The sequence below is a fragment of the Bos indicus genome, chromosome 19 (genome assembly GCF_029378745.1).
Source record: "Bos indicus isolate NIAB-ARS_2022 breed Sahiwal x Tharparkar chromosome 19, NIAB-ARS_B.indTharparkar_mat_pri_1.0, whole genome shotgun sequence".
In the NCBI taxonomy this organism is placed as follows: Eukaryota; Metazoa; Chordata; class Mammalia; order Artiodactyla; family Bovidae; genus Bos; species Bos indicus.
In genome coordinates this window covers 62340026-62356067 of record NC_091778.1, presented here as the reverse complement: position 1 = coordinate 62356067, position 16042 = coordinate 62340026, and the positions used below count along the sequence as shown (strand labels likewise).

The 16042-nt window shown below is 49.5% G+C and overlaps 1 protein-coding gene across 4 annotated transcripts in view; it reads left to right on the top strand.

Moving 5' to 3' along the window:
- Positions 1 to 15807, top strand: part of MAP2K6 (mitogen-activated protein kinase kinase 6) — a 106460-nt gene extending 90653 nt beyond the window's left edge. For all 4 annotated transcript variants that reach the window (XM_019981358.2, XM_019981360.2, XM_019981359.2 and 1 more), the window contains 4 exons: positions 884 to 961; positions 2815 to 2954; positions 9355 to 9400; positions 15467 to 15807. In XM_019981358.2, coding sequence (XP_019836917.2) covers positions 884 to 961; positions 2815 to 2954; positions 9355 to 9400; positions 15467 to 15544 — 342 coding nt within the window. In that variant the 3' untranslated portion in view covers positions 15545 to 15807. The remainder of the gene's footprint in view (positions 1 to 883; positions 962 to 2814; positions 2955 to 9354; positions 9401 to 15466) is intronic.
- Positions 15808 to 16042: the final 235 nt, after the last annotated feature.

The following is a 16042-nucleotide window of genomic DNA, read 5'->3' as shown; positions in this document are numbered from 1 at the left end:
AAATGTCTCCTGTCTAAAATCCCGAGGCCCTTCCTTCTCTTATATTTGAAAAAAAAAATCAGAGGAAGAGGTATACTCTCTGAAAAAGCACTACATAAAGCCCAGTTCTCCACTCTGCGCTGTCTGTTGAGAATAGCACAGAGAGAGGAATTGCAATTCCCCAGGCAAGTCCGTTACGTTAGTCCCGAGGGAGCCTCGTAGCTGTGAAGATTCATTGCTTTTGGCAGAGACCTTGGGATTCCCTTTAAGTTAAGGGACTTCTACTGTAAATACTCTATTTGGAAATGAACACGTGCTTGGAATTTAAAAGCTTTGTGTCCACGATTACCTAAAAGTGGTTGAGGTTGTTAATACCAGACCGTAGCCCAGTGACTCGTGCAGATTGTTTTCACTGAGTTCTGGACTGTTGGTATTTTATTTATTTATTTGGCTGCCTTGAGTCTTAGTTGCAGGGTGCAGAACTTAGTTGCCCTGCAGCATACGGGATCTTAGTTCCCCGGCCAGGGATCGAACCCATGTCCCCCCCTGGAAGGAGGAAGCTTGACCACTGGACTGCCAAGGAAGTCCCTGGACTGTTGGTCTTTTAAACGAGGAAACTTCAAGGCGGGCAGCGTAATGGTCGACTGTATGTCACGCTCTTTGGAAGGCCAAACTGAAGTTGCTTTTGAGTTGTGAGGGGACTCTGACGCATTGTCGTCTCCAAGAAAAGATGTCTGTAAACCCCGTGGAGACGTTGGTCTTCGCTGTCGTGAGTGAGACTCCTGGCCCGGGAGGCGTGTTAATGGCTCACAGCCGCTCACTTGGCAGCCACTGCCACCCCACCCCCGAGACTTTACTGAGCCAAGAGTGTCATCTCAGTTGTCCTTTTCTGTCTCCTTTCCAGCCCGAGAGAATAAACCCAGAGCTCAACCAGAAGGGATACAGCGTGAAGTCCGACATCTGGAGTTTGGGCATCACCATGGTAGTGTGTGATAATAATTGTGGGCTGGGGGCAGGGAGTATTGGGGCATGAAGCTGCGGTGGGGCAGACCTCAAGAGCAAGAGGTGGACGCCCTGGAAGCTGATCTGAGAGAGCAAGATTGTCCGCAGAGCGGGGCGGCAGAAACACTGAACGGGAACTGGGCAAACCCAGTTCTCTTCATTCCACCTCCAAGGAGTTGTGTGCCCTTGCGTGACGGATGGAGTCACACAGGCTGTCTCGCTGTCCTGAGCTGTAAAACGAGAGGGTCTGGCTGCTGTTCCTGAGAGTTATCCTTAGGGTTTAAATTTAAACTACTCTAATCAAGCATGCAGAGGCTCAGGCTACTCCAAGAGCACGAATCTGTGTGGACCCTGATAGAGCTTTTTAAAAAAATTTTTTGTTTTATATCGGAGCGTGTTTTGTTTGTTGCTTAGTTGACTCTTTTCAATCCCATGGACTGTAGCCCGCCAGGCTCCGCTGTCCATGGGATTTCCTAGGCAAGAATACTGGAATGAGTGGCCATTCCCTTCTCCAGGGGACCTCCCTGACCCAGGGACTGAACCCAGGCATTGCAGGCAGATGCTCTGTCCTCTCAGCCGCGTAGTTGATCACAGTGTGCTGCTGGTTTCAGGTGTACAGTGAAGTGATGCAGTTTACTTGTATCTCTTTTTTTCCAATTCCGTTCCCACTTAGGTTATTACAAAATGTTGAGCCGAGTTCCCCGGGCTGTACAGCAGGCCCTTGTGGGTTGTCTGTTTTAAAGACAGCACCGTGTACATGTCCATCCCAAACTCCCAGTCTCTGCCACCCGTCCTAGACGCTAATATGGAGAGCTTTGTATCCAAGACATGGGCTCAGCTTCTCGGAATATGGTTATGAGAGCAGTCTTGGCTGTTGACTGCAGGTATAGCCCCAGCACATACTAACAAACAGGCTCATTTCCTCAGGCACAGCCCTGAAGTTATACACGGTGAGAGCCTGATTTGTAACTCTGCTGATCGTAAATTTTCAGTGGATCACCGAGGTCTGGAAGGATCCATGGTGGTCCTGGTTCCTTCCCAGACACAGCAGCTGAGTAAATCCCGTGAGCTATTTCACGTCCTTGCCCAGAAGGCACGTGATCTTGTAACAGCAAGGCGGCCTTTACTCAAGTCCAAAAACCGAGCAGTCCTTTGGCCCTGTTTGTTTTCATTCCAGCGTGTGGCCAGCAGATGGCAGCAGAGGTAAGCGTCTTCGGGCGAGAACTGCTTTTTAGACTAAACGTTTGAAAACCTGGCCCCTTTCATCCTGAAGTTGCACACTGCTGGCTCACAGTTTTATGAAGTGCCACACTGGGTTTCAGTGAGGTTATTGTTCAGTCGCTCAGTGGTGTTCGACTCTTTGTGACCCCGTGGACTGCAGCATGCCAGGCCTCCCTGTCCATCACCAGCTAGATGATTACTCAAACTCATGTTCATCAAGTCAGTGATGCTATCCGGCCATCTCATCCTCTGTCGTCCCCTTCTCCTTCTGCCCTCAATCTTTCCCAGCGTCAGGGTCTTTCCCAATGAGTCCACTCTTAGCATCAGGTGGCCAAAGTACTGGAGCTTCAGCATCAGTCCTTCCGGTGAATATTCCGGGTGGATTTCCTCTTGGTGAGGGGCTGTCTCCCGGACGATGTCACCCCTAGCTCCAGGACGTGGGGGCACACCGCTAGCGAACACGTCATCATTGGCGTCCCCTCTGCACATTTCACCGGACTGTCCCCGTCCGGTTGCCCTCCGCCTCCTGGGACGACATGGATGCCCCAGCAGCTGCCCGGTACACAGTAGCCCAGAGTCAGCTCTCACCTCCTGTGTACCTCTCCCTTCCAGATTGAGCTGGCCATCCTCCGGTTTCCCTACGACTCATGGGGGACTCCTTTCCAGCAGCTCAAACAGGTGGTGGAGGAGCCGTCGCCGCAGCTGCCCGCAGACAAGTTCTCCGAAGAGTTTGTTGACTTTACCTCACAGTGGTAAGAAAGCGCGTCTCCCAGAAGCCAGGGTGAAGGCGGAAGGGGTCTTCCTGACTTCCTCCATCGGTCTAATCCACGTGCCCACATCCACTCCCAGTGTTGATGGAGTGTATCCTCGTTGCTAAGCAACAAAGACAGCTCTGCCTGGTCCCCGCTGAGCTCAGAGCCACAGAGGGGAGTGTCCCAGCTCAGTCATTCTAGCCCAGGTCCAGAGGGAAACGGGCACTGGGTCTTTGGGGGGAACTCAGAGGAAAGGCCTTAGGGGAGAGTTTCTGGAGGAGATAAATCCTGAGCTGGGACCAGGTGAGGTGTGTGCCAGGGAAAAGGGAAGTGGAGGAGGAGAAGGTGTTCCAGGTGGGAGGAATCTCATGCACCCTGACACAGGCGTGGGAAACTGTTTGATGAAAGGCTGAGCCATCTGATGTGGGCCAGGGCATAAAGAGAGAGGTGGGGGACCCACTGGAGGGCTCGGGTGGGGAGGAGATATGACGCAAAGAATAAGCCTGGAGAAGACGACGGAGGCTACATTCAGAGCTTCGCTTAGGCACCTGGAGGTCTTACCAAGTGATTCTGGTGTTTTAGGCTGATTGTTAGAGAAGGTTTGCTCACTGATGGCTCTGCTTGCCCGGAAGTGGACAGTGGACAGTTCCGGCTGGGGAGGGGGCACGTCTGAGAAGGGAAAATAAAGTTGGGGTGGAGAGATGGAAGGAGCCATACTGATGCCGTGACTTTGTTTCATGGAAATTGCTGGTGGAATTGAGGAAACTAGAAGAGGGGATTGTTTTTCTTCAGAAAACCTGGTGATTTCCGTCTGCACGGGCCCCAGGGTGCCCAGCATGACTTGATACTGATGATCATTGCAAGGGATGCTGGAAAAATGATGCCATGATGGAGCGCAGGCTGTGATCCTGGGCGCTGCCGTGCAGCTGTGAGCCGGGGCAGAGGCCGTCGGAGATGCTGGAAGCCCAGCTGTGGTTGCCCAGGGGACCGGCTCTGCTCACTTGGAGCTAAGAAAGGGGCTGGCATTCCGCCTCCCGTTGGAGAGGCTAGCTTCCCCAAGGTTACCCTTCCTTGGCCTCCACGCGCTTTGGAAGAGGCATTCTGAACACAGCTTTTACTGGAAAACGTGGTAACACCAAGCAGCTGTCTGTTGCTTGTGAAGCAAAGGCCCCTTGGGTTTTTCACCAGCTCTAGGCCCGTCACCCTGGTGCTTTCCCCTAAAGACATACGAGGCCGACGTGCCGTTGTTTTTGTTTTATTCTTGGCTGAGTGGCCGGAGAGGCTGGAGTGATGGGCGGCGTGATGCTCGCCTGCTGGATGCCGCTGGATGCGTATCAGCACTTCCCCTGGGCGCCCGGGCGGTACCCCCTCTCTGCTCTCCTTGCCGGAGCCTCCAGGTGTGCTGTGCACCTGCCCGGCTGAGAGGGCTTCAGGATCGTGCCTTCTGGTTTCAAGGACCCGGTGCCTGCTGTTTGTTCCTCGTCCTCGAGGGTGTAAAGGTCACGGAGGAAAGGGATGATTTGTCTTGGATGGTTCAGACCCGTCATTCTCCAGAGGGGTGGTGAGGAGGAAGGATCTTATTTAAGGAAGCTTTTCAGACTCTCTGCTTTGTAACCTTTCTCCCACCTGGCCCTTTTCCCCAAGATTCTGGGAACTGCAGAAAACTTTGATAAGAACAAAGCTGGTGTGAAAAGCTTGAGAAAGCCAGGTGGGCTGGTGTGAATCCAGTTTAACCTAATGGTTCTCAACTCCCGTTGCCTGCTTATACAACGTGACAGACCTTTCAGGTGTGCCCCTGGGCCTCAGAGGTTCTGATTTAATTGGTCTGGGAGGGGGTGGTCCTGAATACCTGATGGGATGTTCCCACATCATTTTCCTGGAGGCCTGTCATCAGAACCCCTGACTTATGCCTGCCATCTGTGGACGGTTGTTCTCTTCAGAAAGCTGCTTCTCTTCTACAGTTCATTGAGAAATCATTCAATTACTTTATTTATCTTTCATCAACTTTTCTTCTTACTTAGAACTTCCCCGAGAGTCAAAGTGTTAAAGCTTTTCACAGGTTTCTTTTGTTTTTTTAAATGAAAGCCTTGGAGAACTGAAAGTTCCCTAATTTTCACGTTTGCACGCGTTTGTGAAAGTTGCAGCTTCCTGTGTGGCCGCTCTCTGTCAGCTGCTGGCCAGCCCCGCCCACAGGGCAGAGTGTCTTCACGCCGTTGCCAGGGCTGGCTTTGTGCGCTTCTCTTCTCTCTGTTTAGTCCCGGGAGCTGCATCCTCTGCTGCTGCGCTTTCGTCTGGGGCTTCCGCTTGGTGGTCACACTCCTCTGGTCACTGCTGGTCAGCTGACAGCAGTTGTGGTTGTTCAGTCATTCAGGCATATCTGACTCTTTGTGACCCTGTGGACTGCAGCACGCCAGGCCTCCTTGTCCTTCACTATCTCCTGGAGTTTACTCAAACTCATGTCCATTGAGTTGGTGATGCCATCCAACCATCTCATCCTCTGTCACCCCATTATCCTCCCGCCTTCAGTCCTTCCCAGCATCAGGGTCTTTTCCAGCTCTTTGCATCAGGTGGCCAAAGTATTGGAGCTTCAGCTTCAGCATCAGTTCTTCCAGTGAATATTAAGGGTTGATTTCCTTTAGGATGGACTAGTTTGATCTCCTTGAAGTCCATGGGACCCTCAAACCCTCAAGAGTATTCTCGCACCACAGTTTGAAAGCATCAATTCTTTGGCAGTCAGCCTTCTTTATGGTCCAGCTCTCACATCAGTACATGACTACTGGAAAACCCAGAGCTTTGGATGTATGGACTTTTGTCGGCAAAGTGATGTCTCTGCTTTTTAATATGCTGCCTAGGTTTATCATAGCTAATCTCCCAAGGAGCAAACATCTTTTAGTTTTGTGGCTGCAGTCACCGTCTGCAGTGATTTTGGAGCTTAAGAAAATAAACTCTGTCACCGTTTCCACTTGTTCCCCTTCTGTTTGCCACGAAGTGATGGGACCAGATGCCGTGATCTGATTTTTGCGGTGGAGTAGGGCATTCATCTGCTATCACTCTCCAAATTATGACTTGATAGAGTCCAGGGTTCTGCTGGCATCCTTCTTTAGCAGTAACATCAGAGGGGGTGAGGGGAGGAGAGAAAACCAAAGCAAGTCAAGATGTTTATTCCATATGAACTTGAAGAAAAGCAGCAACAACAGAGATTTCCTACAAATCCTTCCTTTCTGTACTTATTTTCAAACAAGCGTTTTCTTACTCTTCCTTCCCTACACGTGGCTTTCTTTTTTTATATATAATTTCGTTTATTTATCTGTTTATTTTTATTTTTGGCCGTGCCGCGTCTTTGTTGCTGCTCGGCCTTTCCCTGGTCTCAGAGAGGGGAGCTCCTCTCCACTTGTGGCATGCAGGCTTCTCACGTGGTGGGTTCTCTTGCTGCCAACCACGGGCTCCAGGCACGTGGGCTTCAGCAGTTGCAGCTCATGGACTCAGGATTGTGTCTCCCGGGCTCTAGAGCACAGGCGCAGGCTTAGTTGCTCCACACCATGTGGGATCTTCCTGGGCCAGGGATCGAACCCGTGTCCCCTGCACTGGCAGGCATATTCTTCACCACTGAGCCACCAGGGACGCCCACGTGGCTTTCTTATCTCAGGGCCTTTAAAGAGTTCCTGAATCAGGAGACACTGGCCATCTAGGCCTTGTTTGGGATTCACAATAGAGAAATGGAAAGGCCTTACACCCTGGTCTTGCAGAAGGTTTCACAAATGAGTTTCTACTAAAATGGAATCTTGGCACGCTTGCGTTCTTTCACCATAACCTCATTCAGCTGGACACAGGCTTGGGGACTGAGAGTCGCTCCCTAGAGACCAGCTGAGCCAAGTGCCCCAAAGCTTGACTTCCTTCCTGCTGAGCCTTCAGGCCTGTTTAAGAGCTCAGTGCCCCGTCCACCGGCCCGAAGTCCGTTGGAGGTCAGAGACCCACCCAGACGCTGGTCCTGTCTGACTCAGAGAAACAGGCACAAAACAGAGACGATCAAACATAGTTGCTGGCTTGTTCAGGAAGGAGTAAAAAGAGGCCCTGGGTATTTACGAAGCTCAGGACAAATGTATAGCTTGGGAGGCGAGCTGTGTTTTTCTTCTGCAGATGTTCCCAGGAGTCCTTCTGGGAAACGGTCAGTTCGGGGGGATTCGGAGGGGCAGAACCCCTCGGCTCAGCACAAACGTGAAGCTAGCAGTTCTCAGCACGGCACGAAGCTGTGTTTTAGTGTCAGCTACGGTCAGGAGTTTGTGTTGTGGCATTTGGAAGGGGAATTAGGGCAGTTAGCTAATTGCACGCTTGAAAACGACAAGCCACTTGAAAATTCAAAAGTCTGACTCGGATCCAAAAAGAAATTGGTGTAGCTTTGAACTCCACAGTTGTTATTTGGTGCTGAATTTCAAGTGCTTCCTATTCAACGTGGAAAATTTGCTTTTCTCCCTAACCTCACCCTGAGTATTTTGCTATTCTTAGCCCGTGTTTTGAAGTGTTCTTGATTTAAAAGGTGGAGAGAATGGGTTGTATCAGTTATATTAAATCAATAAACAGCTTTGGTGTGCTGTGTAAATATTTTCCATCAATACTCTGCAGTGGTACTTGTACATTTCAAGCTTTCTAATCGGAGGCCATAAGTCAAAAATAACCTGTTCAGCAGCAATCTTTGAGGTTTTAGGAATTCTTTTTTGAAAAGATAAATCTTGACGTGTGGCGGAGGTCAACACAATACTGTAGAGCAGTCGTCCTCCAATAGTTGTGTTTTTTCCTATACTTCTCAAAAAAAGAAATAAAAGTAAATCAAAGTGGTTGCTGGGGAACCGTCCTGGGCATTATGGGATGTTGAGCGACAGCCTCGGTTTCTACCTGTTAGATGTGAATTACGGCCCCCAGCACCACCAGCTGCGTTAACCAGAAGTGCCTCCAGACGCCCCCGAGTGTGCCTTGGACGGCAAAGCCACCTGCATCTGGGGACCGCTGGTGGAGCCTTCCGGAGTCGCAGCACGTAGGCACAGGAGGCTTCATCGGTGGGAGCTGGAGGTCTCCTCGTTTCGCTCAGAGATGCCTTCCCGGGCCAGCCCGGCCGTGATGCTGCTGGTCTCCTTTCTCACTCATTCTTGTTTGAGCCTCAGTTGAGATGGACGCTCTCTCTTCGGCTGTCCAGGCAGTGAGGTCGCTGGGTGTGGATCCGCCCGCAGTCAGCTCTCTGTCTCCGCCTCTGCCTATTCCCCGTCTCAGGCTCCCTGCCCTCCACCGCAGAGCTGCCTGGAGTCCATCGGGAGGCTGCTCTCGGCTGTTTTGATTCAAAAAGCTTCCTTTTTTCTTTCATTTCGAGTTTTTTTCAGTGCCAAGCATTTCAGCCGTTTCCCTCTCTGGCTCTGCATCCGGGCCTGCCCTTGATTGTTGCCCTCCACGGAGCGGGGCTCAGGTCACACCTCGCAGGTCTCCCTTGCTCCCCGTGGTCATCAGCGCAAATCCCGGCCACCCAGTGTTCTGTCACTTTTTGAGTTCCTTCCACGCCAGGCAGACGTCCTTCCCATTCGTGGATGGTTTTAGGGCCCGTGGGCAGAGGGCTCTGCAGGTTGCCTCGCAAATCATACTTTTCAAAACCATCCTTTCCTCCATTCTGTAACCTGGGGTTCCAACTCCAAATAAACTTTCTTTTCCATTTCAAGGCTGCAGGTGGATGAAGGGGTGGGTCTCTTCTCACTGTGGTTTTATGACTGTTGCCTCTGGTATCAGATGTGATTAAAGGTCTGTGTGTACAGACGGCTGGATGACGGGCGCCCCTTGCGTAGTGCAGGGCCAGCAGGGGTTTCTGAGAAGAACCACCGCTAAGTCCACAGCCAGCGTGCTTTCCCGGTCATCAGCCGAGCGGTCGTCAAGCAGCAGTGACCTTAGGCATTCTACATCCGTAGTGCTTCTGTCTCAGGCAGTTTCAGCAGGGAGCATATAAAAGCAAATTGTACCTGCAAGGAGATCAGAAGCAGAGAGAACCCGGTATTGGAGACAATGGACAGACAACAACTGTAATTTAAGAAACACCTGCCAGGGTCTTTGCAAGAGGGGGTGGATTAAAAGCCGTTTTGAAGGAAAGTGAATATATATTTTGATACATAATAAAAGCTAGTTTTTATGTCATTGGTAAAGAAACATAAGGAAACACACACAGCCTTACCCTTCCTGTTAAGGTACAGAGTGATTTCAAACATCGTTGGGAAGTGTAACTGAAGAGGAAAGTCAAGGCAGGAGATTTATGTTTTCAGTACATTTTTAAAGGTGGTTCTGTTTGGTCTTCTGCAGGTTCTGAAATCCTAGTCTAGTGGAAACACAGATGGTTTCTAGATTTTAATGTGATTTTTTTTTTTCCTTTAAGCTTGAAGAAGAATTCCAAAGAAAGGCCAACATATCCAGAGCTTATGGTGAGTATTGTTAGGGGGTGTAGATGAGTCCATACTAACAGTTGGAACAGGGGAAGTGAATGACATCTAAATCATGATCTGGACTTCCCTGGTGGTCTAGCGGTTAATTCTCTGCCTTCCTAATGCAGTGGGTGCCAGTTCGATCCCTGGTCAGGGAGTTAAGATCCCACATGCCTCGTGGCCAGAAAACCCGAACATAAAACAGAAGCAGTATCATAACAAATTCAACAAGGACGTTAAAAATGGCCCACATTAAAAAAAAAAGTCTTTTAAAAAAGAACGTATTAAAAAAAAATAAATAAAAAATAAAAAAGAACGTATTATTAAAAAAAAAAAACGCAGTCAGGCATCATCTCACATCTGGAAGGTTTGAAAGATAAGAGAGGAACTCTGGGGAAGATGCAGAGAAAAGAGGCTCCCTGGTGGGGTGTGACCTGGTCCAGCCAGGACAGAAAACCTCACAAAATTAAAAATAGCACCATCTGATGATTAATGATTCCACTTCTGGGCACAGATCTGAAGGAAATGAAATCACTATCTTGAAGAAATAGCTGAACCCCCAAGTTCACTGCAGCATTATTTATCTCAGCCAAGATGTGGAAACAATCTGAGTGTCCATTAATGAATACAGAGATAAAGAAAACATAATACATATGCACATACACACACAATGGAATATTACTCAAGCATTAAAAAAGGAAATCCTGTTATTTACAACAACGTGGGTGAAGCTTGAGGGCATTATTCTAAGTGAAATAAGTCAGACAGAAAAAGCAAATACTGCATGATCTCACTTAAATGCAGAATCTTAAAAAAAACAACTTACGGAGCATAGACTGGTGGTTGCCAGGGGTGTGTGGGCTGGGGGCAATGGATAAAGGTGGTCAAAGAGCACAAGTTTCTGTTTACCAGATGAGTAAGACCTGGGGTATAAAGCACAGCGTGAGGACTAGAGTTAACACCACTCGACCGTATACTTGCAAGTTGCCAGGAGATGAGAGAGCAGAACTGGATGGTCTCAGCAGATCCCATGGATTTTCAGTTCTTCTGGTTAAGCTTGAATTTAAGTCTGAACCATATGTCGACTGGATGACTGAATAGATGCTGGGAAGAGTCTGAGGAGAGACGGACTGGGCATCTTTGTCCCCTTTAAAAAGGCAGCCCTGGGATTTTCCTGATGGTCCAGTGGCTAAGACTCCACGCCGGTACTGCAGGGGACGTGGGTTCAATCCCTGGTCTGGGAACTAAGATCCCGAAAGCCTCACAGCCTGGCCAATAAATAAATAAATAAAAATAAACCAATAAAATAGAAAGGCAGCCTCGGGACTTGCCTGGTGGTCCAGTGGTTAGGACTTTGCATTTCCACTACAGGAGTCATGGGTTTGATCCCTGGTCAGGGAACTAAGTGGAGAAGCAAATGGCAACCCACTCCAGTATTCTTGCCTGGAGACTCCCAGGGACGGTGGAGCCTGGTGGGCTGCCATCTATGGGGTCGCACAGAGTTGGACACGACAAGCGACTTAGCAGCAGCAGCAGGGAACTAAGATCCTACATGTCACTCGGCGTGGCCAATAAATAAATAAAAATTTAAAAAAATAATGCAATGAAATATAAAGGCAGCCCATGGGGACTCAGCATTCAACTAACACCCACAGTTGAGGCAGAAGGGGAGATGAGTCATGCTTGAGAAGATCTTAGCCTGCAGCACGTTTGGGTTCAACATTTCCCCTCTGCTTATGTAGATAGTAGCCAGTCGGGGGCCTTTTCAATCCTGGCTACTTTGTTTTAGAATTCTTGTGCAACCCCCAGAGCATTTTAAACTTTGATTCCACATAAAGTGCAACCCGCATAGAGCGGTTTGTGGGGGGTTCTCTACTCTTGTTTTCAAGGTGCCTTTGTCACTTTTTCTTCAGATGAAAGTATGTTTGCTTTATGTGTCTGACTATTGAAAATGCATACCACGTTTTCCCCCTTCCAAGTGGCTGCTTATCAGAGGTTTCAATGGAGCACACTTGAGAAAAATTGCGGAGTCCTCGCTTAACACCCTTGGGCAACTGATGTTGAAGCTGCCTTTGCACTCTGTCCGGACACCGTGGGCTCTGGTGGTCTGGCATTAGGGCTGTAGTTCCGTGCGGGTCACCACCGCCACCCCCGCCTTTTACGGTGCTCATCTTCATGGCACTGGGATGACTTGCCTTATGAGGTCATGACTGCCTCCCGCTTTCCGGTGGGACTGAGGTTTCTCAGTGGAAACTCTGAGTCCAAACGCTTCGGCTGAAGCCTCAGGAAAACACATGCTGAGAGGCGACTGTTGAGGTTGTAGGAGTTGGTGAAGAGGTAGGAAAAAAAAAATCCTCTTTCCAGGTGAAGAACAGTATAATTAAGGCCCCAACCCAGACATGTACCTCTTATAGAAATCCCAAATGTTTTTTGTTCCCTGTTTGGATTGAGGTGTGGACAGGAAGGTCATCTCATTTGCTTTCTCTTTCAAGCTCCCACTGGGGGCCGTAACTGAGTAGGACTTGCTCTATGGGGTATGGGGCCAGCCAGCGTTTTTATAAAGAATTGTTGCATAGACAGGGTTCGGGCTTCCCAGGTGACTCGTGGTAAACAAACTGCCCACGCAGGACACGCAGGTTTGATCCCTGGGTCGGGAAGATCCCCTGGAGAAGAAAATGGCGACCCACTCCAGTATTTTTCGCCTGGAGAATCCCATGGACGGGGAAGTCTTGTGGGCTACAGTCCGTAGGTTTGCAAAAGATCGGACAACAAGAAAGTAAATACTTCAGGCTCTGTGGGCTGCTACGACAACTCGACTTCTGTTTTAGCATGAGAGCTGCCATAGCCAGTGGGTAGACACAGGAGTGCAGCTGTGCACCAATAAAACTCTGTTTCAGAAATAGGCAGTCCGCTGGATTGGGCCCCCAGTTCATCCATTGTTGACCCCTGTCCTAGATGGAAACCACCAGAAACAAAACCCAGGTGATGCAAGTGATGGTCCAGGGAGGTGATCATGTCCTCTGAATGTCCTGGGATGTCCTAGATTGAACCACAGTGTTAAACAGAGATGATGTTGTTTAGTTGCTAAGGTGTATCCAACTCGGTGACTTCATGGACTGCAGCTTGCCAGGCCCCTCTGTCCATGGGATTCTCCAGGCAAGAACACTGGAGTGGGTTGCCATTTCCTCCTCCCAGGGATCTTCCCCACCCAGGGGTCAAACCTGCGTCTTCTGCATTGGCAGGCGGGTTCCTTACCATCTGGGCCTCCAGGGAAGCCCTAGGCAGGGCTGACTGACCTAAAGTGTGGTTTTGCAGGGGAACTGGAGACTCTTAGCGCTGGTGGCGATGCTCCAGGCTGGGTGTTAAGTTCTCCCTGTACCGGGCCCCTCTTCATTAATTAATTCATGGCTGCGCGGGGTCTTCGTTGCTGCGCACGGCCTTCTCGAGTTGCAGAGGCCGGGCGCCTCTCTTCGTCGCGGTGCGCCGGCTTCAGTAGCTGTGGCGCAGACGCTCTGCTGCCCCGTGACACGCGGGCTCTTCCCGGACCAGGGATCGAACCCGTGTGCCCTGCGTCGGCAGGCGGGATTTTTCACCCCTTGACCACCAGGGAAGTCCAGTGCCCTCCCCCCACCTTCTGAGACGCTCAGCCTGGGTCTGTGGTCTGGGGGCGATTCCACGGCGTCTCCTCTGCTGTGTCCTGGTTGCTATTCTTAGTCGGCCGCTTCTAGAAGGGACTGGTTCCCTCCCAGCCTTTTACAGCCTCAAAACCCACACAGGAGACACGTCACAGTTCCCATGTCCACATGCCTGCCTGCTCCCCCTGCCCCTGGCTCTCACGGTGCTTTCCCAGCCTGAGACTAAACCGAGAGGTGCCTGAGGAGTTGTTTTTTTTCGTTGAGACATCAGGTGCGGTTATTGAATTCCGTCGCAGACCTAGGCTAGGTCCCCTGAGCCACCCACCGACCACAAGACAGGAGAATGGGGTGGCGGGCGTCGGGCGTAGTCCCTGAGACACGCTGAGACCGGACGTGGCCTGTTTTGATAGTGAAAGGCTTCAAAGGACATGAAAAGATCTCTAAATGTCGAGGGGATGTGGGAAAGCTAATAAGCACGATGGTAAAACACTCGGTAAGGGTGCTGTGTAAGTGGGTAGTGATCAGAAGTAGTGTATTCATCCGGGGGGCTCCAGAGGCTGCGCCCACGCCTGGGGCTCTGGTTAATATCGTGGCTATGAAGCACCCAATGGCAAAGCCAGAAAACCTCTCTTTTTTTTTTTTTTGAGTCACTGTACTTAGTGGTGACCACCGACCTTATTTGGGGCTTGCTTTCTTTGTTCCTTTCCTCTTTGCATTGTTTTCTAAAATGTCCATGGGTGGGCATTCTAGGTTCCCACAGGGCTGAGTCATCCAGCTCTCTGCTCTCAGGTTTAAAACAAATATAATTAGAAAACCTAGAGCTAGGCAACACGTAGGCTGTGAACAAAAATCCTCAAAGTCAGGGGAAGCGGAGTGAGTCACCTACACGTCTGTGTGCAGAAACGCTCATATTTAGCTGTTGACAGGTCGCTGAGAGGAGCAATGCTTCCAGACAGTTGGGAGGGGGCCCTGCTAGCTCAGGCTCTTAGTTCCTCCTGGAGGAATTGTTCTTTTTGGTTTGATCGCTTGGTTCTGATTGTACTGGGAGGAGTGTGGACCGTGAGCTGATGTGTCCACTCCTAACTGGAGGTGTGAGGTTCCCGGGTGTCAGCCAGGCGCTTCCCGGCACCGAGTTGAGCTATTCGAGGAGGGCGGCCCTGGGGCAGAGCCTCTAGCTTCGTTTCCTTCAGAATCGTTTTGAAACGCGTGGCTCTCTGCATTGGACCATGCTTCTTCCCCCAGCAAAGAGCAGGACGTGATGTCAAGTTTATGGAATCTGAGCAGCATGAGCAGAGACCACCTTTTTGCTTCTTGGTTTTTAATCTCCAAGATGAATTTTTTTCCACCCAGACCTAGGGTTGGGCAGGCTACTTTATTTTCCACAAGGATCAGATCATCGTGGAGAGACATAAGGATCACTTGTTATCAACGTGCTGTGCTTAGTGGCTCAGTCATTTCCGACTCTTTGTGACCCCATGGACTGTGGCCCTCCAGACTCCTCTGTCCATGGGGTTCTCCAGGCAAGAATACTGGAGTGGACTGCCATGCTCTCCACGGAATCCTCCCAGGGATTGGACCCAGGTCTCCCACATTGCAGGCGGGTTCTTTACCATCTGAGCCACCAGGAAAGCCCTGTTATCAATAGAAGTGATGTAAAAAGTAACACTGCTAGCTGTTTGAGTGCAAACCAGCTCTCCAGTGTTAAGCACGAGCAACGCCTGTTTATTGTTCCAAAAACTGGTTTCTCATTCTACCACTCACTTCTTGGGAACTGCGTGTGTGTAAATCTCTAAAATTTCTTATTATTTTGCCACTTTGTCTGAAAATTACTTTCTAGGTGACAGGCTTATTTGTAAACCGAATCTTTGAGCCATCTCTGCTCTTGCTTGTATTTACCCGTTGATGGGATGTATACGGGCTTCCCTGGTGGCGCTAGTGGTAAGGAACCTGCCTGCCAACGCAGAAGCCCTAAGAGACATGGGCGCCATCCCTGGGTGGGGAAGATCCCCTGGAGAAGGGAATGGCAACCCACTCCAGTATTCTTGCCCAGAGAATCCCATGGACAGAGGAGCCTGGCAGGCTACGGTCCATCAGGTAGCACAGAGTCGGACATAACTGAAGCAGCTTACCACGCCTGCTTAGCACACATGCATGGGATGTATATAGCCTAGTTACATACGTATATTTTAAAGCAGTGGATACTCTGGCATGGAATCAAAAAGCGATACCAAGATAGGAGGAGCAGCAGCTAAATGACATCTTTAAGAATTTGCATCCCTGAGTGTATACTTGGTTTGGGAAGGGGTAGAAGAATCTAGTTTAAGCCTGATGGGGATACTTAGTTTGTTAACTAACCAGATCTGTCCATTGCTAATCTCAGGCGTTGTCAGAGACCAGTATTAACGGAAGGCATTTTTCTTTTCTTCACCAGCAACATCCGTTTTTCACCCTACACGAATCCAAAGCGACAGACGTGGCATCTTTTGTAAAATCAATTCTTGGAGACTAAAAACAATGGACTCCATCGGTTGACCCTCCTGTGGATTGGTGGGTTTACAGGCTGATGTCCACTGAAGCGCCAATAGAAACTCATCTTTGAGATAATTTAACCCTGCCTCTCAGAAGGTTTTTTTCTTCCCCATTTTCTCTTTTTTCCCCTCCAAAGGGGGCCTTGGAATCTATAGTTATAGAATGAACTGTCTAGATGGATGAAATATGATAAAGGCTTAGGACTTAAAAAGGTGATTAAATATTTAATGATGTGTCATGTGAGTCCGTAAGCTTTTCAGACTTCTGTTCTTTACGAAACGGATACATTGGTAAAAAGGTAAAAAAAGGTGCTACAGAAGTGATGGAATTGTAAGTAGATCTGTAGTCTGTCCCACTTATTATTTTAATATTTATGTTTAAGCGGTTGACAAGATTCCATTTGATGCGAGGAGGGAGAGACGAAAGACAAGATTGGGTTGGCAGTATTTATCGGCTTTTTTATTTTTTAAGTTCGATC